Below are 26265 nucleotides of genomic sequence, written 5' to 3'. Positions count from 1 at the left end.
AGGAAAAAAGAAAAGCAAAAGGAACACAGTGATTCGATAGCGCTACAGCTACCTGTTCGCTCAGACCAAAGAGGCCGGTTACAGAGGTGTTCCAGGCTGAACATCAAAAGACAGATACAGCATGTCGTTTTAATGTGAGTTCATATAGAACGTCTCCCTTCGACATAATAAAAGCAGTTACTCTTTTTTTTTTAAACAAGCTGATCCGCAGTGTTCCAGTAACAGAAAATGATTTCCGCTGTTGGCCTTGTTGGCTCAATTCCTGCAGGAATAAGCGTAGATATGACCGTCCATCACTCACTGTCTTAAACAGTCATTTTACAAGCGGCACTGTCGAGGTCTAATTGAGCTACTTTACATTGTAATAAGGCAACAAAATGCGCCGGATTAAAGCAGACCCTGTTCCCTTATGTATTTAAAAATAGGGCTTTGGAAAAAGCCACATTGCTTGCCTTTTGAGATTTAATGACTATCCTGTGACTCCACAGAGAATTACAGACAGTAATTGATTATTAAAACTTGAAATTGCAAACCACATCCATTATTTGAGTACGAGTGCATGTGTTATCCTTGTAATTAACAAAGCTTGGCACTTACTGTTTGCCAGATCCAAGACCTCCAGAAAAATATATCAGAGGTTAGAAAGGCAACTTATAGAGCAAGCACTGTCTGGGCAATTATCTGAGACATAAAACATTACCAAAGATGCTCAAAACACCAAGAAAATCCCCTTCACACCCTGGCACGCAGTGTGTAAAAACATGTATTATAATTGGATGGTGACTGTAGATTTAATAAATACCCTTTTTTTTTGTTGCTGCTGTTGTATATAATTGTATGCATTTTACAACCCCAAAGTGTTATGTGTGTACATTAACATTCTGCTTTAAAACAGAGAAATAATGTTGTGACTGCACATGACTTAAAGATTTCAACCCTGGAAAATCTTGCTGTAAGAACATATTGAAGGTCTGAGAAAATATCAAATGTGCAAATGCATAGATATTATTTTATTAACTGGACACGTCAAGTAACTGCCTCCATGTTTAAACAGAAAGTAGAAATGTAGAAATAAAAGATTCCTTTGATCCATCAGGTAAATATATATTGGGGCTCTGAATGATGCGTCGCCTACTATTTTTTACTTACCAAATTACATTCTGATTATTGATAAGAAGTAATGACACAGATTTACAAACTATATCAAAGTAATTGACATAAAGACTGGCTTTGCTTTTTCCAAATGAAGACAAGCTTTTCCAGTTTGATCTAATTGGGGGTATTATGCTACAGTACCTCATAATTGTGTGAGGTTTTCGTGTGTGCGTGTTTGTTGCTTCTGATCTATAAGCAATTAAGACAAGATGATTGTGTGACCAGTGTTTATGAAAAGTAAGTTTATTGCTGTAAACTAAAGTGAGCAAACATTTTTGAGATGTAAAATGCAACCTAAAAAAATAATAAAAATTATTTCAAATCTCGCTCTAGATACTCATGATGGGAAAGCCCATTTAATAATTAAATCCTCCAACCTTAACTTAAATGCATACCCTACACAAACCTAGCCTCATTGGCTCCTAGACTCATAACCAAGCCCAGATAACTGAAAACAGACTACGGGAATACAACAAGAGGGGCATTTCAGAACAAAGTGAAGCTTACTACGCTAAAGTACAAAACCTGAAGTCATAAGAGTAAGGGTGCAGGCAAGAGTGAATCCAGTGTAGTAGTGCGAAATGTTGCAAACAGCGGTGGTTGTCCATGAGGGCCCGAGACAGAGCAGAGAGAGGCTTTCTTTACTTGGAGAGCTGCTGTATCCACAGGCCGTTTGGGCTGGATAGAGCTGGATGAATTCATTAAAGGAAGCGCAGTCTCTCCCAGCTGCCATCTCTCCCCCTGCAGCCAGACTCCGATCAATGGCAGGAATACATCCAAAACAACATTTAGCACAAGACCTCGGAAGCAGGGGTGCATTTAAGACTTCTCTGTGTGCGCACATCTCCCCTGGATGTGAGAACTGTTTTGAAATGTGCTATTGAAGTAGAGCAGGAGAGGTATAGGGGCAACGTGCTTGTATCAGAACAGAGGAGATTGTTTAACACAGGCGAGACATTTTGCCGTTTAGATGTTGCGTCGTGAACCATAATTGTATCTTACACTTCATACTGAAATATCTGTTTAAATACCAAATGAAGATTAAAGTTGGAAATAAAATTGGAAATCATAGAACTCATTACTTGCACCTGTAATATTAATTTACTCAAGAGCAGACAGGAAAAATACACTTTCCTAATCCCTCACGTCTATGCATGTGTCTTGGTGTATTCTCAGCTCATTCTTTCCAAAATGTCAGTTGATCGATACCAGTTTGGTCTTAGTAGCACAAACTTTTAGAATCTTACATTTTTTTCAGTTAACATAAACCCAATGTACATCTTTGAAACGTTTAATGTGTATTATGTCATTTGAATCGCACTAGACACAATATGATTTCAGACATAAATGTAGACGAGCAGAAGCAAAATGCTTCTAGTACCATCTAGTGGTTATAAAAAATACTTGAGTGATTGTGCCATGGAGGACCTAATGTGTTGGCCTAATGTGTCCCATACACTCGCTAAAGTGTGGCTGAATTTAACGATGCACTGGGTCCCATTAGAGAATCGTGACTTAAGGATTGACTATATATTTAAAAAAGAACATCTTAGCAGAGAAGCACCCCACTGTGTGCTGATGAGAAGGCTAGGGTAGACAATTCATTTTTCTGTAATATTTAATTCATATGATGCCCTGGTTACAGAGAAATATACTATACAAAGCCTAAAATGTATAGTGTTTTATATTATAAATAAAGACAGACTATATTAGCCTGGTGATCGATTCATTCATTCTGCACCAGATCTTATTTAAGCTTTACCAGTTAATGGTGCTCCTTATTGAACTGCACCACACATGAATTATACATTGCTGGCAATTTTTAAACATCGAGGAAATCTACTGTCATGTGATTTAAAATGTGATGATGCAATTCTATAACTGCTAAAACAGAAAACAGCAAATATGATAATTAATCATATAAAAGTCATCATTACAAACACACACACACACACATAGTATATATGTATGTATATATAAACTATGTAGTCCATGATATCCATTGCTCAATGCACTGATGAACCAACAAAAACAAGATGGTCATTTCAATTATGTCAGTGATTTAGGAAAAACCTCCTTTTACTTTGTCAGAAACGGTATGCCCACAGCTGTGGTGACAATAACGTCAAAATACAACCCACCCAGGTTTTGCAAAACTTTGTACCCCAATCTTATAATATAATATAGTATATAATAAAAATATAAAAGCTAAATTTTCGAATTTAATTTCGAAATCAGACGTACTGATTCCCATCTTATTTTTTTTTAAATATATCACTGCTCTTAATCTAGAGCAAGCTCACAACTAATTGCACGTAGTACAAACATTTCATTTAATCACATACATTTAAAATCAATGACAGTGCCAGCTAGTGAGGTTTTGCCTCCTCTCGACCTCCTCTCTACATCAGTCTCAGTCAGCATGCACAGTGAATCTTCCTGAGAGGCCATTTTCTCTCTCAAATAGAAAACAATAATTTTCTTACAAAAATAATACCTGAATAGTAGAGAGATGCAATGACAATAATAAGTACGAGTTTTACTCGGATTTAACAGGACAGAGGGGTTGTGTACTACAATTCCCAGAATGCAATGGTTGCAAATGAACAATTCTGCCTTTGTTGGGATTCAACCTTCATTATCATTGACAGACTATTTAACTGACAGGTATACAATATAAAATTACTGTATACATACGGCAGTAGACATTATATTTATAATTCCTTGGTAAGTGTCACTTACCAAGGAAAAAAACCCAACTTTCTTTCATTAGTGTCATGATGTAGTTAGAATCACGAGCTGTTTGAGTACACATTCAGCTTTACAAAATGCAGGACAAGAAGTCATGTTTTGAATCTGCACAACGGATTTATCACATTATTGGGCCAAAGAATAATGTTCACCAGACGAATAGTGCACATCATCTTCAGCGTCCATAGTCAGTTAATTATACCGTCTATTATCAAATTCAGCTTTTTCTGAAAAGAAAAACATAAAGGGCAGACCAAGTGCCACGGTATGAATGAAGTTTCACTGAGCGTGGCTGTTCCGCTATTGTTTGGACTGCATCTTTCTCTTTGTCAAGGCACAAGAGCACTGGGAGTGTTTGTCCACAAAGGCCCTAGAGTTAAGGTGCACATGGGCCCTCGGGGGCCTCTCGGTTCCCCCTGGTTCACAGGGCGATCCGGGCACAGTGGTGCTTGAGCTTGCAGGGCAGCACCCCGCGGTTTAGCTGATAAAACTCCACCAACTGGATCAAGTCTGTAAATTGTGTGTGACCCTCATCCAGACTGTAAAATAACTCCCCTTCATCATCCACCTACCCGTACAAGCACATACAAGAGAAAAGTCACATATTAAAAAAACAAAAATGAGGGGCCAAATTTTGGAGGTAATTTTTGGAGGATGAACAACAAGCATATACTCACAAGTAGGATCTGAAAGTGTTTGACTTTCTGCACGTGGCACAGGGACAGTACAAATGTCTTAGGGTTGCTTTGGCTGTCCCTCAAGAGAAATACTCTGAAAACAAAAAAGGAAACGCTGTAGCTGTCGTTAAAATTCCTCACTTTTGCCCTATTTCAAGATTTTCTAAAATACAGACACAATAAACCTAAATTGTGAAGAAAGTGACATATTCAAACACGTAATGTGGCCTCTGCTGCTAATTAAAACGCAACATCAAAAAAATTTCCCCAAAGGTTCAATTTATTACAGACTCTTGCTTTAGCCCCCTTTATGCTGCTTATTGGAGATTTGCTTGATGTATGTTGACAAACTAAAATATGTAAAGAAAAAATTCAGAAGTTGTGATAATACAATAACACATTTCTAAAGTGGTTCTAATATCTATTTTGTACCTATATCCCTCACAACAACTGCACTGCCAAGCTGAATATGTATTTGAATTAAAAACACAAGGGACTTGCATTGTGCAAGTCAAATGTGAATCAAATTAAATATATCTAACAGGAAAAAAAACTTTAACAACAGTACTTTCATGCTTGCAGATGACTTATTATTAAGAGTGAAGTGTACTGAAGCTGCTTACCCATCGATAAGACCCTGTTGAGTGATGAGACGCTGAGCCTCATCCCGAGACAGTTTGCTGTGGAACCAGGGCTGGGCCAAGTGGAGGACTGAAGCACACAGGAAGACAATATGCATTTTGCAAATTATTTATGTCAGAAAATCTGAATAATAAAAAAAATCGTGTCCAACGAACCTATGTTTAACACTGAGCTCTGTGACGTGGAGGGGCTCCCGTGACTGCTCAGACGGTGGAGGCTTTTCCTCTGAGGCACAAAGGAGTTACGGCCGGAGCATTAGTCCAATCAATTTTAGAAATATAGTAAATTCATTGTGTTGCTCTCCTCTTCCATTTGTTGTTCATTTATGAGGTTGACATTACAAGCATTATTTGCTACATCCTTAATAACTCGTAATAACTCTTAGTACATGGTACACGTTTCCACGAGAAGAGTAACATTAATATAGCTTACCCTCCATGACAGGCCCTCCGCTACAGCCACAGACAACGCCTCAGACTCGTTCTCGATCACGCGGCTCTTTTGACCAGAAAAATCCATGGCCACCAATGAGTTTTCTGAGATGCTTCTCTAAAATGATACAGTTAATATGGTGTTATTTTTGTATGGTCCGTATGTGCATAGGTGTGTGCAGCCCCCCCCCTCCTGTGACCATTAATGGATAAGTGGTATACAAAATGGATGGAGGGTCTGTCCAAAATAACCAAGGCTCCTCTTATTTTTTGGTTTTCTTTGTACTGTGGAAAGCAAGTAAATCGACTTCTGCCGTCTGTAGTGGTATTGTATTGCCATCTAGTGTCTGAGTAACATGACTCCATCCATTTCTGGATGATTCCAGACAGAAAGCACCATTTCAAGAGGATTAGTGATGCTGTGTGGAGAAAGACACGTGGCACATTTGACTCTTTTAAGCTGCCATCTAACCAGCTGCGCTCGCTGGAGAAAGTTCTTCTTATCAGGATTAACACAAAGCTCCAAAATTGCCGCATTCATTCCTCCCACCAGCGATGAAACGTGCAATTTAATGGTCAAAACAAAGTGAGCAGTGTTTAGTTTGAGGACAGAGACATTCCGGAAAGCTGCAATTTCTCAGCTTTCCAGAATTTCTATCTATCTATCTATCTATCTACCTATCTATCTATCTATTCCAGTTACTCGTATTTACTCTACCCCAACACACAAAGGTACCTTATCAAAGTTTTACTAACAGTAACACTAAATATGGCTGTTATTTACTTTTTCAGCTTGAGCCTACGGAGCTCCATTCTCAGGGTAGCATGTACAGCTAAATCTGTCAAGTCGATTCACCAGCCCGACCCTGCTTTTGGCAGATTCATGTACTCCTCGAGCTCTCCAGCTAATCCTCTTGGCGAGGCTGTTGGTCACACATGAACCTCTAACAGCAGAGGGGAGGTGATGAGATGTTAAATCTGAGAGCAGCTGATCGCTGTGTATTTTTAGAAAGGAGAGGGTTCACGAACATGTCCAAAAGCCAGAAATAGATTGTGTTCACTGCCACAAAAATACTCCCAGAAGAGTCTGAGGCTATTCCGGGACAAGAACCCTGCATTAACACACTGAAGGTGCCTTATTTGTCCTATGCAATTATATTACAACACTGCTACACTGTGACTGTATGTGTCAGCATGTGTTACTACCTCCAACAGATTTTCTTTAACCTTTGCCTGTGATGCTCCGTTCATTTTCCTTAGTTGACCAGGGGGGTGACAATTATACTTCGTAATATGTGCCTGGCAGGCATTATAAAGTCCCTGTTGTAGCTAGAAATGAGATTGATAAGTGCAGTTTGTGAGCCATACAAAGTGACAAGGTGAACTGCAAAGTTTCACGTAGTGATTTGATTCATTGTCATTGTATAGAAATAGTAAAGCAGCTTTAAAAATACATTTTTTTCCCACAAGACAGTGAAATATCTAGTAAGAGCTTCAGCTTACCATTGGTGAGGCTTTTTGTTTCTGGTGTGGCTGAATGAAGTTTTGGTGCAGCTGCATCCCATACTGTAATGAGAAGATTTCAGTATTTTCAATTAAAACCTCTGAAATTCTTTCAGGAGAACTGTGGCATCACGATGAAAAAGGAGAGATACAGATAAATCGGTCTGTTGTGCTTCAGTGTATATTATTTATAGACGAGCAGGAGAGTGTCTAATGCTTTAAACTGTCTCCTGCCGACATCCAGACAACGAACACATGCTGCTTCTATCAAGAGAGCGGGTGCTAATCCTGCATCACTCAATACTTTCCCCCGGCCTCCTCCCAAAGCCAAATCTGATGCTAGCATTGAATCAACATTCCTCTTAGACATAGACCTGGAGTTTGTGATCAGCAAGCCAACCTTTAACAAGCGCATGGCTGTGATCCAGCAGGTCCTGGTCGGCTCGTCGTCTGCACAAAACAGCTTCAAGTCCCGCGCTGAACTGCACTTCGTGGACTGGAGAGAGACGTTACATCAAAACAAAGGGGGTTCAACATGCTGGAAATCAATACTTCTGCTCCTGTCTGTGAAAGCGAATGGTACCTTGACACAGAAGCCGTAATCTGTCGGCGCTCCATGTAGCTTTTTGGCTGACAAGACGGTGTAGACATCACTGTCACTAAAGTCGGCAATGAACTGGAGATGCCTCGGTTCCTGTTACACAAACAGAGGTTACAATAACACAAAAGTACAGTAGAGGTATAAACTTTCATTTCACATCAAATCATTGCTAATATTCATTTTCACAACATGTCTGTCTGTAATGCTCAAGACATAACTTGGTTTGAGAATCTAAAATGAAAAACTACAAACAGTGGATAAATACCAAACTGCATTTGAATTAATTCATGGTTACAGTCTAATCTTTTCAGGAGAAGGCACATAATAGCTCAATTAGGACAGAGGTGGAGGTTAGCCTATTTAAATACATCAGAATCATGTTTATTGCCAAGAAGGTTTTGACATACAAGGAATTTGAAAAACTAAACAATAAAACGATATATATGAAAAAATATTAGTAAAAAAACTAAATAAAATATGTGCAATATGGAAATATGAGTTATGGCTAAATAGGTTGTACAGGAGAAAATGTGCAAGTAACCCAGGATATTGCACATATTTCATCGATCAATATTTATCTATGAATCTGTTATCAGTAACTCAGGGTGTGACTAACCTTTAATTGTAATGACGGAGATGTATTCAGGAATATAAATATGGGCTGTACTGAGACGGTATGAACAGTCACATTGGGCCGGAGATAAATTTCCAAGAGAGCACAAGGACTACCACTGTTCTGCTTTCACGTGACACACTGTTCCCACTTCCTTATTTAAAGTAAAGCCACAGCTGTCCGCGTCTGTGCTGACTGACCAAGCCCGCAGATGAATGTAAACCTGCTAGGGCAAAAAGTGGGCACGGTACCAAAGCCTTCCTGTGCTCGACAACAAAAGGTCTACTGTTGTAGGAAATGAAAGCAGTCGAGGAGTTTGCGTTGGCACGGCTGGTGCGGAGGTATAAGGTTCACGTGTCAGCAGCACGGAGAGCACTGTTTCTGCCCGGCTGCTGTGCCAGCTGACCTAAGGAAAATCAAGCTCAACCTGTTCCCCTGCCCTCTCACAACACGAGGGAGATATATATGAACCCATGGTGTAACAACACAGGACTAGGATGAATTATTCATAGTATAAGTCAAGCCTTGTAAATAATTTTGCAATTGTTGCCATGCAATTTTTTCCCCTCATGGGTGCTTACTGTGGAAAAAGAAGAAAAATACACGACACACCAATGTACTGTAAATACGTACAAAAAAAGACTATATGCACCAGAATAGTTTGGGTTGTTGATTCTCCGTCAATTCACATATTCTCTAAACAATTTTGTTTCACTGACCTTGGAAGTTCCCTTGTTGGAAAAATAAAGCCCAGACCGTCGCAGGACAAAATAAAACTTTTTCCAAGATTTCCTGCTTTGCTCTTTGGCATGAAGGTGCCCATGTATCTCTGGACAAGTGCTGGAGTTGAGAAAAGTCTGATTGAGGTAGAGAAATATTTGTCAGTGGATGATCTCAAGGTAGAACCACAGAGGTTCTGAAAGTCACAATTGGTCCTCAAGGTCAAAGAGAGTTCACTGTTCTTAGAAAGAGACCGATACCTGAACAAGCTGAGAGTGATCCAGCATCCCATTGGTTTCACTGGAGATGGAGACCATGTGATCCGGGAAAAACTCCTACCAATATGAAAGCAGCATCAGTATCACAACACTCTTTAACCTCCTCAAGCCACATTCTACTTGGTGGGTGATATTCCAAATGCCAAATTAACTGAATAAATCTTAATACACACACTTTCATCACAAACTCACCAGAGGTTTCCTGAAGAATTCATATTTAGCATAATTCTTCCTAAAATACAGCCGGCTGTCTGTGTCCATCCCCCCGCCGGATAGCACCTCCATAACCGACTCATGGTCTTCAATGGTTCTCTCTGATGAGACACGGGGGAAAGAAAAGAAAACAGCTTAACCCGTTTTGTCACTGCTCTGTGGATTAGAGATGGAGAACCAATAGAATCATCTATAATGTCAAACCAAGTTAAATCATGGACAAAACTATTCCTGCAAGCGTTTTATCGCACAGAGTTGATTATCAACTTTTTATCAGTGTGTAATCTCTGGTTGAGTGTGGCTCTCAAGTCAAGAAGTACAACATAAACTAATTATTTCCTAGAACCAAAAAAAAGAGGAGCTGTTCAGGCAGCGATGGAAAGCAGTGTTGAAATATGAATGAACAAAATCAACGAGTAGCTTGTTATGATTAATGAAAAATGACTTATAAATGATTCAATTGGGGGGGGCATCTATAGATATACCATTTACATATGAACTCATTGGAGAGCAATAGAACGTAGTCTTGACTAAAAAAAGATGACTGGAACAGGACAGATGGAGGAATTATGTAATGTGTGAATTGTGTGAAAATGCAGCTGAGAAATCATTAATGTCCCCTTGCAGATATCATTGACAAATATGTTGTGTTTTTCACTGTTGGTTTACTAGGAGCTATATTTCATGAGTTCATGCACCACTATCGAATGTAAAATGAGGAAATGTACATTTTATTAACATGCAATAAGCTGACATCACAGTATATGTCATGTATATGTTGAAAATCAACTTGGATTTTACAGCAAAGCCGTGCTAGGAAATTTTCTCCTCGAGCCAGAAAACTATTTGAATTGCTGAAAAATGTGTTCGACGAATCAGAGGTGTAGAATACGTAAAGCCACACATGACATTCTAACTGAGCAATTTGGTTTACAGATTGAAAGGATGCTTTCAAAGAAACATTTACTTCACTTATGGTTCATTGCAAAAATTATAATTAATACTGTCAGAGAAAAATAAAATAAAAATGAGATATATATTTCCAAGAGTGGATCTGAGCCTCTGATAGCAGGTTGTAGCAGGACCTTCCATTTAAACACATCTTGAGCATTTGGAGATTTTATAATGACCATGTTGTCATTGAGATTGTCACATGGATTCTCACTAAAAGATGATAATTGTGCAGAAAAAAACACTATCTTACCTATTCCAAGATGGGACAAGTGTTCAAAGAGGGTCCAGCTGTGGTCGTCGATGCAGTGGTTCTTCAAGACGAACAGCTGGCATACGTCCCGGGCAGTGATGTCACTGGGAACTTCTACTGCTCTGCTGGTGTTATCTTCATTGTAAACTTTGATTACCTGCAACAGCAGCATCAAATCAACAAAGCCTTCACCAGGACGGGACACTTTTTACCTTCAGGGAGAACAAGTAGACTGTTGTTTTTGTAAGTAACGCAATTGACAATATTGAACATGGGGCAGAGCATCAGACAAATTAATCAGTTTGACCTAGATACAACAGTGAGGTAGCCATGGTTTTCTATTACAGCTACAAAATATTCAGAAAATCAGAGTCGGCGAAAAGCCATCAAAGTGGAGAACAATGTGCACAAATCTGTTTGCCCAGGATGTAAAGACTTTAGTTTGTGAAGAAAAGCATGCGGTAATCTCTCAATACCACATTGAGACATCAAACGCTTAGCGCAGCACAAATTAATCCATCTCAAAGTGTAACTTACCCCCCGCCCCCCTCTGTTAAGAACCAAGCAGAGGTTGGGCAACCTCTATAGCCTATACATGGCTGAGAACAACAGCATTGCAAAAGAGAGCTTTTGTAAGAAACATAAAAACACGCATCAGACGGCACAGTGAGTGTCAACTGGGAGGCAGGGAGTCCATCTCTCTCTCTCTCTCTCTCTCTCTCTCTCTCTCTCTCTCTGTCTCTCTCGCTCTGCGCTGCAGTGGAGCTGAAAGGAGGTACTTAGACGAAACCGCTTCTTTAGCACAGCGCTTTTCTGACTCCATGCATCTGTATTGCTGCGGCTCAATTTCAAATCACCTGCTACCTTTCCTCACCGTGAGGACTCCAGAGGTCAGAGATCAATCTGTCGTTCACTCGTGGTTGGAGAGAGAGAGAGAGAGAGAGAGAGAGAGAGAGAGTCACAAGGCTCCAACCCCCCCCCCCCCCCCCCCCCTCTCTGTTCACATTCACACACCCATGGTAAGCAGATTTCTCAGCATAAGAGAGCAATAACAATGGTTCTGGTAATGCTAGTTGGGTCAACTTAGCCTAAAACTGGCCAGTGGGGGGTAGGGGGGGATAGTGGGTGGTCGGGTGTTGGTGTTGGTGGGGTTGTTTTATCGGTACTTAAAAAGCTGGGCAGGACGAGCAGGACTCCTTCTGTGGCGATAACAGGAGGGGAGAGATCTCCAACAAGGCTGAGGTTTGAACTCTCAAGGACAGGAGCAAATGGAAGCCTCTCAGCATGAGATATTTACCATTTAATCAGACCACGTGGAGCCTTACAAGTCTAACACCTTTTTTTTGTAGATGTCTATTAGATGGATTACTCCAGCAACCAAATGTACCAGTGTGTAAATTATCCAACACTGTATCATGACACTACAGGTTAATCATCAAAAATCTATTTTGGAAACATCTCAGCGGCAAAGACCACAACAAATGAGAACTTGGCACAACACAAGTGCAAATTCATCAAATCAAAACATACTGTGTCGTATAAAAAGATGTATGCATCTTTTGTTTGAATTTTAAAATACACAGCAAAGTGTAATAAATGTTAGCATGCTTTGTGAATACCAGCAACAAATCAAAGTGGATCAATCGCTTGACTGGCTCCTGTGATTTGCAGACATAAAGTCTCCTACTGATGTTGCATTTAAGATTAAATTACTACTTTCAGCAATAAAAAAGCTATTCAGGATATCCACAGTTGGGTGAAATAATCGTTATCACATAACTCAAAGTAATCATGAATTATATATTATATATTATGCATCACTGTTCCACACCAGGTAATTGAAAACACTGAGTGGACAGTACTGTTAATCATTGTTTGAGAGTTTATAATGAATGGCCAGGCAAGGCAGCATACTGCATAACCCGCCGATGCTTTTATCAGTGAACACAGAGCTGCATTCATCAGCAAGTAGCCCTGATCCAAATGTACACATGCTTTCACCTGAAAAGCCTTCACGTCCGCCTACATCGTGTCAATCATGCGCACCAGTTATGTTGCAACAAGCTGAAGTAAAGAATGTCACCAGGAGAGTTACTTCTGACAGATTATTGTTCCAAACAAACCAGACTAACTCAACTTAAATAGGATCAATAGTAAATAGTAATTACTTGGTTTGCAATGAGTCGTGAGTGATAAGACCCAATCGGGAAGAGAATGTGGGTGTCATTGTTTCACAACCTTAAACTAAAATAATTAGTTCCAGGGGCTCAAACTTTATTTTAAGGTTGTTAAGCTCATCACCGATATACTAGAATCTGTAAGTTTGGTAGAAGTGACCATTATTCAACCGGCTTAATAGACCTGTAGTGTCAAGCACAGATCTAGGCAACTTCCGGCAGTAGTTAGACTCAACATTGATTTACTGTCTTCCACTCAAAATAGTTAGCTTTGTAAAAATGGCAGAACCAAACAAAAGTCTTTGCTTCCTCCAACTCGAAGATTATGGCTGAAACTGACTGGTGCTAGAGAGTCTGCTGAAAGTCTTCACGCTTTGATGATGCATCACTTCATGGTTTGTCTGTCCTCAAACGACTGTCAAAATGTATTTATCAGTGCTGACGGGGAGCATCTCACAAGCCCTGCTGTTTGTTGCAGTTGTCCCAGTCTTCTGCCCTATATTAATTTGATCCTTTATTGTGGTTGCTTGGGACTTTCTCCCGCTGTTCACTTGCGGGCCTTATATATACCAGGCCTTGACATGAGTTAATGTTACCATAATCAATATTGGTGGCTTCATCTGTGAGTGGTCATAATGTTTTTGGCTAAAAAATGTCTGACCACCAACGTATCAGTCAGACTGTACGGTATGCAACTGCAAGCAACATTGGACACACTTTGTTACTAACCTGTGTGGCACTGTATCACAGAGGTGAGGCTTAAAGTGGTGGAAAGTGCAACAGAACAGAATGTGCTGTCTTACAAATGTCTTCCAATGAAAAGCCCACCCCCCCAAAAAAAGGTCCATACAAGGTAGAGTAAATGCAGACATGGACTATGTAGGACTATATATAGCTTTGTTGAATAGAAACTCCTCTATAAGACCTTCTTATCTCAAGGACAGGACAGTGTGAGCCATGTTGCCAATTAGACTACTATGGTTTAACCTTGAACTGCACTCTCACAGCTGCAGCTCTATCACCGGGTGGTGGCGTGGAGGTTGCCTCCAGCCTCGTCTTTCTACGACAACCATTGAGAAATGTCCTCCCTGCTACTCACGGTTATAACACTGTAAACAGTCTCACCTTCACACAAGACTCTCTCTTTAATGGCAAGACCGGGTGCTATTTACATCTTCACAGTTGCCTTATTGGTAGGTTTCACTTCAATATTAACTACGCTGTTAACTAAGGGCTCTAAGTGCTGAGCAATTAAATTGGACCACTTAAAAATACAGATAGCCTGAATGCCATTTGTTTTAAAAGGCATACTCCAATGAGGAAATCAATTAGTGCAGCAGAAAAATGTTTTAAGTCATAAATGCTTTGTGTGTTCGTTAATAGAACCAATTGTCCCTAGACCCCTCAATCGTCACCACAATCCCCCTCATTTATTTTTAACTGCACTTGCTGTGATGTTAGATGACTGATGATGTGGTGACATCTCAGTGACTGTGTGATTGTAAATAGAAGCCAATTACCACGAAGGTGTAGGGATAGACTGATTTTTGTAACAATGTCATGTACGGAAAGGCAGATTTTGAAAAAGCAACAACATGGATATTAGTTTTTCAAATGACATCTTCATTCTTTGTCAAAGATTAATAAAAAAAAAAGAAAAGAAATTAAATTAATCAGCTAACATTTTTTTTTCAAAAACACAATTTAAATTAGGAAAATTGATTTTCAACTGGCAATAGCATCGTTAAACTGTTGTGAGCAAATAATGTGAACAGTATGTGAACCTTCCAAAGTTTTTATGATGATAAAACTTTGGAAAGTTTTACATATGATGAGCCACCACATAGTGCTCATCCAGCGGTATCTGAGACAAAACAAAACAAAACAAATCAAAACAATCTGCAATCAGGAAGAGCTTTGCCAGTAAAAAGGGAAAAAAGCTTTAATGTTAGAGGAAATCCATCTGAAAGTCCTACCCTCTTCTGCAGACAAAGTGGTGTGATGGCAGGCAAGGTGACTCTTCTGGCATGGAAATTCATGCTTCTGTCTTAGATGCACTAATAACTATGTGGAAAAATATCCATTCGTAGCAACTGAAAAAAAATGATAATGTACAAATGATGGTTGTAATGTGAATAGTTAATAGTACATAATATGGTATATAATACCAAAAGTCTACATGGTGACCGTATTGGATACTACAGAAAACAACTAACATTGCGATCCTTCACAATCAAAGTGTGAGAAACGCAGTCATGTCGCCTCCCTACAACCACAAACTCCTCCTTTGTCCTTGGAAATGTAAAAGCTTTTTCCTTTTCGCTCCTTTTAAAAAAGCAGTTCCAAATCTGAAAGTGTGTGTGTGTGGGGGGGTTTTCTCATGGTGAACGGAGTTAAAATATACAGTCCCAAGGCCAGAGAAAGCTAAAATAACTGGAATCAAAGTAGCAAATTCTGCCAAGTGATAATGCAAATGAGCCGAAGGTTTCCCAGAAAGTACACGCATCAGGTTGTTTTCGACTTCTTTGTAGCCAGACACCACATGGCTATTCTTAGTCTCTGACAAATAATACATTTCACTGCTCAAACGTTTATGCGAATATCCATGGAGATTCTGCAAGAATGTCATTTACCCTATGAGTGCTGGCTGATATTAGACAAGACAATGGGCAAAAGTTATCATTCAACAATCTGCAGTTTACTAGCCAATTAGATCCAAAAAAATCCAAAAAAAAATTTCTCCTCAACATAAGACCTTGTTTTGACTATTTAAGGTCTTATTTCCTATTAGTTTTGAAAAGAGCATCATGTAGGGATTTCTATTTATATTATTATGATCAGTAGAAGGAGGCTAGAAGTAGCAGTAGTGCTGATCAGTAACACCTTGCTTTCACAAACACATCAGGCTCCTTGAGAGAGAGAATGAGGGATGGGCACCCAGACCAACTCTCACTCCCACAGCCATAATTCACAATCCGTTTTTTAACCGTAAGACTATAAAAAGCAGCCTTGCAAATATGAGTGTGCCGTCTTTACAGGACAATCCCGAGAAAAAACCCTTTCAGAATTGAGTTTTAAGGGTTGACACTTTGAGGTTAAATATGTATGTTTATAGCTTGCCTCTATTTTAACATACTGCAATGCATATAACTGGTACTTGTACTGTAACTTCATTTAATGTGCAATACTCACCGTCTTTCTATGCAATTTCAATACCTGATATTGCAATCCTGTTATACTGTATATATTCTGTTCACACTGTATATATTTGGTTTATTGTATGTATTATTTCTACTTTTTTATATTTCCTTGTTTTTTATATTGTATCTTTACTTATTCATATATATTTTTTTTTACTGATGTTTCTATTTTTACTACCCTCTCTGCTGCTGCAACAGGGCAAATTTCCCCATAGCCGGACTAATAAAGGATTATCTTATCGTTCCTTATCTATATGGAACTATACGAGAGGGGTCATTACACAAGAGACAGTATGCAAAAGATACCAGGGGCAGACAGACAGACAGACAGACAGACAGACAGAAGGACTGACACTTCAAGATTTATTGGGAGGACCTGTCATAAAGCAGTGGCCACGGAGTGTCTGTTCAAAATGTGTCAGTTGAAAGTCCGTGATGTCACAACATCCCATCATCAGTCACCGATTGTGCCACAAGTGTGATTTTGCAGTTGTTTTGCTGAACTTGCAAAGCTGCTGGAAAAAGACAGCACTCTGCTTTTAAATTTTCTAAATATCTAAATTCACAGCACTGAATGTGGAAGCTTGGCAACAGTCATTGTCCTCTCTTTCAAATTGTGAGAACAGACGGGAAAAGAATGACCTCCCACAACAGGATTCACGTGTGACGAAGCGCAACGACTTGTGAGAGCACAGACAAACAGGCGCTGCTAGTATCACACAGCTAAAATAAAATTGGAATTAATGGAGCCAGAATGATAACATAGTCTCCACAACTCTCATAATAAAGCCAGCTCCAGACACACCGTCCTTGACCACAGTTGATTCAAGCGAGAACCCTTTGCGGGCTCTGTCAGAGTAACAAGACGGCAACCTGAGGTGCAGTGGTGCACATGTGCAGGTATTCAGTGCACGCCCACCTCTGGGCAGAGGGATTTACAGTATATACTTAGTAAAAAATCAGCCAGAGACACATATCAGTGTCGCTCAACTGGTGCAGAATTACAAACTTAAACCCTTGATAATGGAAATACGCGATACTTGGCCATTACTCGTGCCAAGGGATATAGAGCTAGAAATTAGGTGACCAGCATCCAGTGATCACTAGAGGAACTGCAGCTGCACAACCTCACTCTGCATTGTCCAATTTGTTTGGCGCAGGGATGGCAACTGTGCTTGAGAGGTGTGCTGTGAAATGTACACCTAACTGGGCCAACCTTCTTGGAAATTGATTTATGTTTCATTGTTTGACAATATCCAAGTGAATCGTCTTTTTCACCTTTACTTAGTATTTACTTAATAAAATTATGTTGCGCTCAGGTTTCCCCTAGGCTGGTCGTCACAATATCTTTTACGTGCTGTCTGCACAATCCAAGTGTTGCCAACTTGGAGGTTGTTGTTGTTTCCAGTGGCAAAAGGGATGCTTAAAACGGTGACGGGCCGAAAGGAGAAGGAGGAGAATGCCGTTTGAACTAGATGGTGGACTTTTACCCACAGTGTGCATCTGGTGAGTAAGACTAATACCGAGGTAATCCTGTGCATCAAATCTCAGTTCAGAGCCGGTTTCTGAAGCCAGGCGATGTGTATTGAACCAACAAGAAACTTATATTTCACCCCACAAAACTTAAGTCAGAAAGAGGGTGAGACAGAGATAGAGAGAAATAAAGGGGCATGTGCATCAAACACCAGATGACTACATATATATATCCATTCAAATTAGTGTGTTCATTATGTTATGAAAAATCCATAATAGTAAATAGTTTCAAAGAAGAAGAGAAAAGACGGCCACCGCGGCCTCTCTGGAGACTGTAGTGATTGTGACTGACACCAGCGCTCCCTCAGGATTCAATCGTGATTGATTCCAGTTTGTAAAACACAAATTATCCATAAGCGTAGCTCTGTTTTGTCAGCAAGCAGCTTTCTCACAGATGATTTATATCCGTGACCCTGAGGACTGCGTAACATCTGCTGCGGAGGAGAGGCTAAGTACATGGACATGATGCGCGTTGCATCTGAAATAACATCTCTAAAGGGGCAGGCATTTCCTCTGAGTCATACAGCTGAACCGGGCACTCAACACCCGTCTGTCTGTGTGCTTCTGGTTTCTGGTGAGAGTCCAACCATGACTGCCTCCACTATATTCCTGGAGAGAGGAGGCGGTGCCAACTACTTGAACTTCGCCCAAAAAACTAAACTTTTTGCCATTGTATTAATTGTAAAGGTATTCCTGTTCTTCCACTCACAGCCAGGTTACTCTGCCCTCATCGACAGTATCACTGTGTCTGCACAATGAAAAAAAATGGTAGCGCAAAAGTTTTCCCAATCCCACACATATCTACAGCACCGTCGTGTCGTGCTGAAGTTTTGTGTGTCACAGTGATTTGGTGCTGTGGCTGGGCAGAGTCTGCAGAGACGAAGCCCTCGCAGTTGCCAGTGGGAACTTTTCCTGAGGTCAAATTCAAAAGTGCAGGAGGATTTTATTTCACAAAGTAATTGCTCATGTCACAGTTGTATGTCGGAAACAGCTGAGGTTGTATAGCAGCCACACTGATTTATTCACCGTGGAAACTGATCTGTCCTAACAATCCAGTTGTCTTAGCCTACTGTAACACTTGCATTTTTATGTAACGTTCACCTGACTACACACTGGCTCTATATGCATTTCGACATTTACTTTTCCTGGAGGTGGTTCTGCTGACAGCAAATCTTTGTCTTCCTAATAATGTGGTAGTCAGTGGACCACAACACTGCAAACATAGGGGCTAGCAGGGGGCTCAGATAAACCAGTTTCTCACAAGTGAAATAGTATAAAGCCTGTGTACAAAATGTCAAGCAGCGGGCCACAGCTCAACACGGAGTTACTTGAGATACTACGACAACAGACATTGCTGCCATTTTCTTATCCATCTCTTTTCATAATCATAGCTAGTCCCTAGAAGATGGGTATTTTGGGATAGTTGTAACTGATGGGAAAATGACTAGCCAAACAAACAGTAAGCTCAATGGAAAATGTCCCTTTTATAGAAACGTTGAAAGAGTTGGTGAGTGGTGCACACTTTGAACAGTGATGTCACTGGTTCCTTGAGTGCTACAGAAACCAGATTAAAAGCTGTGAAATGAGGATTGTCCTGCAAAAGCAACTGTTCATTCTGACACACTTTCTTTTTGCCACCAAATACTGCTGTTGAAAAGGATCAAAGTGAGGGGCTGGACAATGTGTTGCACATTGGCAAGATACATGAGGATCGCTTCAAATTTGCTAAATAGGAAGCCACTTTGTTGCAGAGCGAGGTCAAATGGATCAGAGAGGATAAAAAGAGAGACAAACCACTTAGTGTCTGTAACGCCAACGATGGCGGTTATATGACAAATATTCCAGCCCGACCAAATCAAGGCCAGAACTCTGCTTTACAACTGGTCAACCAGGAAACAAATCAAGCAAACCATACTGTTGCAAGCACACAGTTAAGGTTCACAGCTTTGACCTACAGGATGGAGGAGGTGCACACAGAAGTCACCAAATATTCTAATATTCTAAGCTTTTCATCATATTTCACTGGTGATTCAATGCCTGCAGTTTTTATGTCAGGGTGACCATTTAAAAAGCAGTGCTGGCTCTCTCGCCATTTATTTAGTTGGGAAATTTGAGTCCCCCGGTGTTGTTGCCAAGTTGGCTACTGAGTGGGGAGACTTGTCTATTAGGACTTTGACCAGGTGTCATGTTAATTCTTTACTGCGAAAACGAAGGATTATTCCTGCATTCATCAAAGAAAAATGCCAAATTCATGCAAATCTTCACAATACGCTGGTTCAAGCACAGAAGAATTAGCAATCACTCTGTAATCATCTGATGGGCAATGTTGTGTTGCGCGAGGAGCAAAGAGTATAGAAAAAGGCTCATGTGAGACTTTGTATGTCAAGCTGAGGCGCTTCAGTGTTAGATAATCAAGCAGTCGTTACCAATGCATGCGGAGGGACAAATGCCAATTAGATTACATTCTTGTGCTAATCACAAGCTTCCAAAAAATACAAAAAACAAACCTCTGAATATATTTTCCTTCTCAGCCTGAAAGCAACACGTGAGTGGTCTAATACTGCTGATGATTGTATAACTGCAGAGCTCAGACATGTCGAGCTTTCCCATGAATCACTGCTTTCAGCTGCCCCCTGCTGCTTCACATGCACACATGAGTTCACACACACACAGACCACAAAGATACAGAAAAAAACCTAGAATCAACTCAAGCACACATTATTAGGATTCACATCCAGGAAATATCTGGTGGTTGACAAACCAGACTAATTCAACAGCCCTGGAAAATGTATAGACAAATCCATTTTGAAACCTTTAATTGTTAGCTTTCCAGCACAATGAATCTGCTTTCTTTTCACATTTTGAGAGTGAGTTCTGAATGTGTATACAAATCAACCACAGATCACGTTAAATATCTTATCTTACATTTTCTTCTGACTTAAAACAGAGAGGGACATTTCAGCTGAGAATATCAACAGTTGCTGGCGAGCAAATGGGAAGTCTGTCAACATCTCAAAGTGAAATCAAAGAGCCATTGTTTCCAAAGATACAATAAATTCTAAAGCTCTAAGCAATAAAGATTTTACTGTACTTGTCAATTGCAAGCGCTGTGCTAGATTAGAAAGCCCGTTGGGCACAGCGACATTCACTGAGAGGGGAGGGGCTTAATGAACAGGCAACCGGTGATCCAAAGATTTTATCATCTATTAATCCCAAATGAACAAAATTGGCACTAGGTCGAGTTTGGAGTGAAACTTCTTTCCGGCACCAGCAGGTACTTCCCCACATTCACTACGCGAAAAATCACACACCCTGTGCTAAAACAAATGTACAAGAGTGGCTGTCGGGCACTAGTCCAGGCATTTCCTGAGTAAACCTTGAAGTTATAATCAGATTTTTCAAATGCAACATCTATCACACTGATGTATTGCCTATTTTGATGATGTTTAGAGGCCACCGTACCGTGTGGGAATCTGAGCTCTCAAAAGTAATAACACCGTGTGTACTGCAGATTGGCCGAGTGTGCAGACACAGCATTTTTCATCCCCTCACTGTCACTAATTTCCATACTCACATAACTGGCTCAACCATCCAAATGCCCTGGAATTTCAGACAAATCACAAGCAAAACGTCATGTAACTACACATTTAATCATATTCAAATACTGCACTGCGTGCAGTTGTTTTTCTGGCACTTGTTAAAATTTACATTTGCATAACTTTGCAGCCTGTGGTAGCATATGGGAAAGGTTTCAACAGAGCCCTTATTCTTTTTTTCATTTTTTTTTTCAAACAATATGCTTCTTTGTGTCGCAAACACCCTCAAGTACTGCACATGGAACACTCACCTGAGTTGCACTACTTTTGGTCCATGGTAACAAACATTCAGAGACAAAGTGGGGGAGGGTTGAGGGGATAAGTTCAGGAAAAGGGTTTGGAACAGGAGAACAGAACGACTCCTCTCCCTCTTTACTGCTCCTGAAGGACAAAAAAAAACAACAGACAGACAGCGGGAGAAAGAGAGAGACAAGCGCTGTTCAGATTTGAATTCAAGTTCGATATGAGATCCCATATTCAAAAACCAAGTATGTCACGCTGACTTTGCCTAGCCTGTGACATTGCAATCACGTAGTAGACTTTATGCTTGACTGATTTCACGACTAGTTTGGAAATTGGTTACAGCATATTGCTTGATACTCGTGTCTCATGCGCAGGAATGGGAAATATAAGCGGAAGAGGTGATAGAGGAACTGACAGATCTGACGGGAGCAGAAGGCCGTCTCTGTTTGGACCCCTGGTGCTCTCAACTCCCAGACGACACACAGCAGTTGCACACAAACACAGACAGCTCCTGAGCCGCTGGCAGGTGGGAAGTGAGCTATTTTATTATCAAGAAATCTAATAATCAATTTGTACAGAAGTTGTTTTTTTCATCATAATCACAGAATTACAGTTATTCTCTGTCACCTTTCACAACGACTCAGGGATGCATCGTTCCAGTCAGGGAGTGTTTGGGAGTAACGAATAGAAATGAGCCATATTTTGTTCTTTAACTTCTAAAAAATACATTTAGCATGTCATAGTAATCTACTCACTTTTAAATCTGTCAGGAAAAAACCCCGATTATTAACAACACAATATTCCACTTTTGCAGATGAGTAGGGCCTCGGTTTGCGAAAGGTGCAGTCCTCTGACGGACACTTTCTTCACTGCTCTGTACAAACAGCAGTTACTGAGTTACTAATTATCTCCCACAAACTACAGTAACAGGTGCCTGATTCGATTCCAGGTCTCCAACTGCACTGTTGGAATAATACGTTACAATTCATCGACAGCTGCATTTGGGTCGAGACAATTATGTTCACAGGTACAAAGTCTGCGCTACAGCTTTTAACTAGACCTCTGTGTCTCACTCCTGCTAATACAAAGAGTCTACTATAGGACGACATGAATGACATAGTCTTCTACAACGGACTGGCTTCCAATCATGGCAAGTTTAAAGAAAGACAATTGAGCCATACCTGTTCCCCTTGCAGAGCGCGGTCCTGGTCTTCTGGGCATTTGGTGTTAGAGAAGGAGCTCGCAGAGGGATGAGGGCTGGGCTGGGAAAGCCACTCACATTACCCTTGCCACTCTGAAAAATATCTACTTTCTCTCCGAGGCTTCTGGAAGTGTGTATTTCGTCCAGTGTGTTATTCATATCACTCATGTGGGCCGGCTAAATCCAAGGCATCATCTGGAGCAGAGAGAAGAGACAGGCGGTTGGACTGGAGTGTGTGCAGAGCACAGTTGGAGCAAGCTGGCTGGCGGGGGCTCCTCTGCTCACAGCTCAGCAGAGCGCGCGCACACACACACACACACACACACACACACACACACACACACACTCCCAGTCTCTCTGGCTCATCTGCTGCCCACGAGGGTGGCCCAGTGGGGCAAAACGATCCCTCCTACCCAAACATGATCCACCACAATAAAGATATTTTTAACCCACTGACTCCCACAACAGTCATCCTTGCTCTGACACAGTGGTGTATTAATAATCAACTAATTTGCCCAGGCTTATTAAGTCTTTTGTTATCGCTGTCGCTTACATTCCCTTTCCTCTGCTTTTGATTCTGATATAGTTCCCCTTTGCAACCTTTGTAAGGGCAGCAATTGTACACACAACTCACACTTACACAAAAGGGGGTTGTCTTAAGCTGAGTAATGAATGTGGGAGGGCTGCCAGTGCCATAAAAACCAACTATTCTTTTGTCATGGACTTCGCACGGGGATCCAAATTCCACTTTAAACTTAGCAAACTGTAGAAAGCATGTAGCTGTACAGAGTGGCCAGCCAAGCAAATTGGTTGTGTTGTGGGCTGTGTCATTCAGTGACAGGCTCCATGTGGGGGGGGGGGGGGGGGGGGGGATGATAACATCTCTCTGAGAGGTAATGTGTAACAGAGTCTGACAGGCTACTGGAGATACAGACCAGCAGGCAGCAGCATAAGCAATAACCCACTAAATTAACAGAGGACAAGGATAATTTGATCACTTTAGTAAACGTGACTGGCTGCGAGCTGTTGAAACAGAAATACAGAGGAAGGAAATAGTGCAGAAATGGCAAATCTCAGTCTTGGAGGTGGCGGTTGATATGTATAACCTTCTGTCTCCATTAATCCACACTCCTTCACATGTACCTATATCATATATCACATTAACAGTGCTCCGCGTGGCTTTGGGATAACATATTCTAGCTAAGCTCAATAATATATGTTTAGGAAAACCATACAATGATTACAGGAGAAACAACCGGTCAGCAAACGCATCCGAGTTTGTTGCTGCTATGTGTTAAGGGGGGAAAACCAGCAGAGTTGATATTACAGTATAACCCCTGAGGTTGAAGAGGATAGAGCAGTTAGATGTGAGGGTAGACAAATGATTCCGCTGAGGTCCTGCAGAGGATTGATACAAGGACAAGAAACCCGGGGCACCATGAGAGGGCCAGAAATAACCCACAGCCCTGGAACACATTCTTTTGGTATCAGTCAATGCAAATGCTAATTGCATTGGTGTAAGATGAATGCCAAATCTATTTTAAGGAGTTATTAACAGTGTCTCAAATTACGACAAGATACAGTCCTACTTTGATTATTTCGTACTTTAATGGACCGTGATGAATTTGGTAAAGTGGACTGTCTCTCTCTCTCCCTCTCTCTCTTCCCATTTTAAGAAACCTACTAAAAGATGGTGCTTTGCCCTCTGCTCCCTGCAGAACGGAGCCTCTGTCACTGTTCACCTCTCCATGTCCACCGGCCTCTAATGTTGAATAATGCCTAGTTTACACGATTTGTAGCCAGATTTTCCAATCGCAGACAAAGTTTGGAACTCGCCAGGGAAAAGCCCGGCAAACAAAGTAACAAATAGCCTAAATGTAGTTTTGATGGAAGAAAAAAAGGTCAAAACTTTATGATTCAACTTCTTAAATGTGAATATTTTCTGCTCAAAAAAAAAGAATCAGTCTTACATGCTTAAGAGGGTCAGGGGTTTAAGTCAAAGTGCAGCTGCCCAGGTCAGCGTGATGCAGCTTCAGGTCACCACACTTGTGTACTGAGTGGGTCAACTTGTGTGAATGCATGTGCGAGGCAAAGCAGCTGTCGGGGGCAGCTGGTAAACACTTGTGCTGCAGCAGCAGGAGCATCTTCACAAAACCAACGCTAACCCATTCATAGTGTGAGACACCGGGGATGTCATGCAATCTGTCAGCGTCACCTCTGCGGAGCTGCAACATTTAATGGATTAATGGATTAGTAATCGATTACTTTATTAACCAACAACGATAATAGATCAATCGGTTCAAGTAGTTTTTATAGGGGAAAAAAGTCTAAATACTCTGATTTCAGCTTCTTAAATGTAAATTTTTTCTGATTTCTTTGCTCTTCTATAATATATCTGGTTTGTGGAGAAAAACAAAACATCATCTTGGGATTTGGGAAACAGGATCTTCATTTTTCACAATGTTATGACATGTTATGGACCAAACAACTGAACGATTAATCAAGAAAATAATCGGCAGATTAATCGATTATGAAAATAATCGTTAGTTGCAGCCCTACACCTCTCCCAGAAAATGGTGTAGAAAAATAAAATGGTGTTGGATTTGTGCTTATTCAGTGTCACTTCATCATGTTCAAGGCAACAGTAATAACCACATGAGGTGTGTGATACAGTCACGTGTTAGACCTAAGAATTGATACTTAGGTCTTTAATAAATAATTTGTTCATATGTTGTTATCAAAAATGGGGGGGGCGTGCAGGGAGTTTGACTATACCGACGGTGTAGAATTCATCGGACTAGACTTTATGTTTTGCCAAAAAACTTTGTTGAGAGAAATTATAAAAATATATTTTACTTCAATTTTACAAATGCAGAAGGCTTCGTAGCCTCCTCGTGTTGTGAAAGTCTGTCTATTGTCACAAATGGGTGCGAGAGATCAAATCTTTGATTTATTGATTTTTCTCTATAGCCTTCGTAATCCCAGCAGGAAGGCTCCTTCACTGTCCGTCTGTCAACGACCTTCGCGCTGCGTGCCACGGTACATTCTGCCGGAGCTCTTCAGAGTATAGGTGACTTAACTTTCCATTCACCGGTCAACGTGACCCGCGAGTCAACAATAACACATAAACACGGAGGTGAAGTAAGCCCGAACAAAGAAACGAATAGCCTAAAACACTCAAATCTAAATTTAAAAAAACAAACTGCCGGAGGACAGTGAACCCGTCGCACGCCTTCCCCTTCCTGCCCCGCGCCACAGCAGCTTGGACCGACTCCTTATTCACACCAGTTTAAAACTAACGACCAGACTTGGAATGTTTCTTCTTCTTCTTCTTACCTTATGCCTCTGTGGGGGGAGGTTCCAGTTCAAACTCTTCCTGTCGCCTCTGCGGAGGAGAAACGAACTCCCGGTGCCGCACGCGCAGCGCGGCGCAGCGCGGCGCAGCGCTCCTGGAGCGGCCGTGCGTCATCACGTGGTACAGGTGAAGAACAGGTATTCAACCTGCTCAAGTTTCAGCTCTTCAGGAC

The 26265-nt window shown here is 40.8% G+C and overlaps 1 protein-coding gene across 6 annotated transcripts; it reads right to left on the bottom strand.

The window, feature by feature from the left end:
• Positions 1-1382: 1382 nt before the first annotated feature.
• grb14 (growth factor receptor-bound protein 14) lies at positions 1383-26224 on the bottom strand. Of its 6 annotated transcripts, none has more exons than XM_047337344.1 (15): positions 26075-26224; positions 22719-22933; positions 21546-21675; positions 10789-10945; positions 9564-9685; positions 9354-9428; positions 9093-9230; positions 7743-7853; positions 7560-7655; positions 7160-7222; positions 5658-5774; positions 5381-5450; positions 5207-5294; positions 4584-4677; positions 1383-4474 (listed from the first exon to the last, which is right to left on the bottom strand). In XM_047337344.1, exons 2-15 carry the CDS (start codon positions 22904-22906, stop codon positions 4328-4330), a joined length of 1596 nt encoding a protein of 531 aa, XP_047193300.1. In that variant the 5' UTR covers positions 22907-22933; positions 26075-26224; the 3' UTR covers positions 1383-4327. The 6 variants fall into 6 exon arrangements, 5 of the variants coding, with proteins under 5 accessions (XP_047193300.1, XP_047193301.1, XP_047193302.1 ...); XM_047337345.1 differs by lacking the exon at positions 26075-26224 and adding an exon at positions 23292-23344; XM_047337346.1 differs by lacking the exons at positions 22719-22933; positions 26075-26224 and adding exons at positions 21273-21298; positions 22293-22407.
• Positions 26225-26265: the final 41 nt, after the last annotated feature.

Source organism: Scophthalmus maximus, chromosome 14 (genome assembly GCF_022379125.1).
Source record: "Scophthalmus maximus strain ysfricsl-2021 chromosome 14, ASM2237912v1, whole genome shotgun sequence".
Classification (NCBI taxonomy): Eukaryota; Metazoa; Chordata; class Actinopteri; order Pleuronectiformes; family Scophthalmidae; genus Scophthalmus; species Scophthalmus maximus.
Note: the sequence above shows the minus strand (reverse complement) of the source record. Positions and strands in the feature narration are given on the sequence as shown.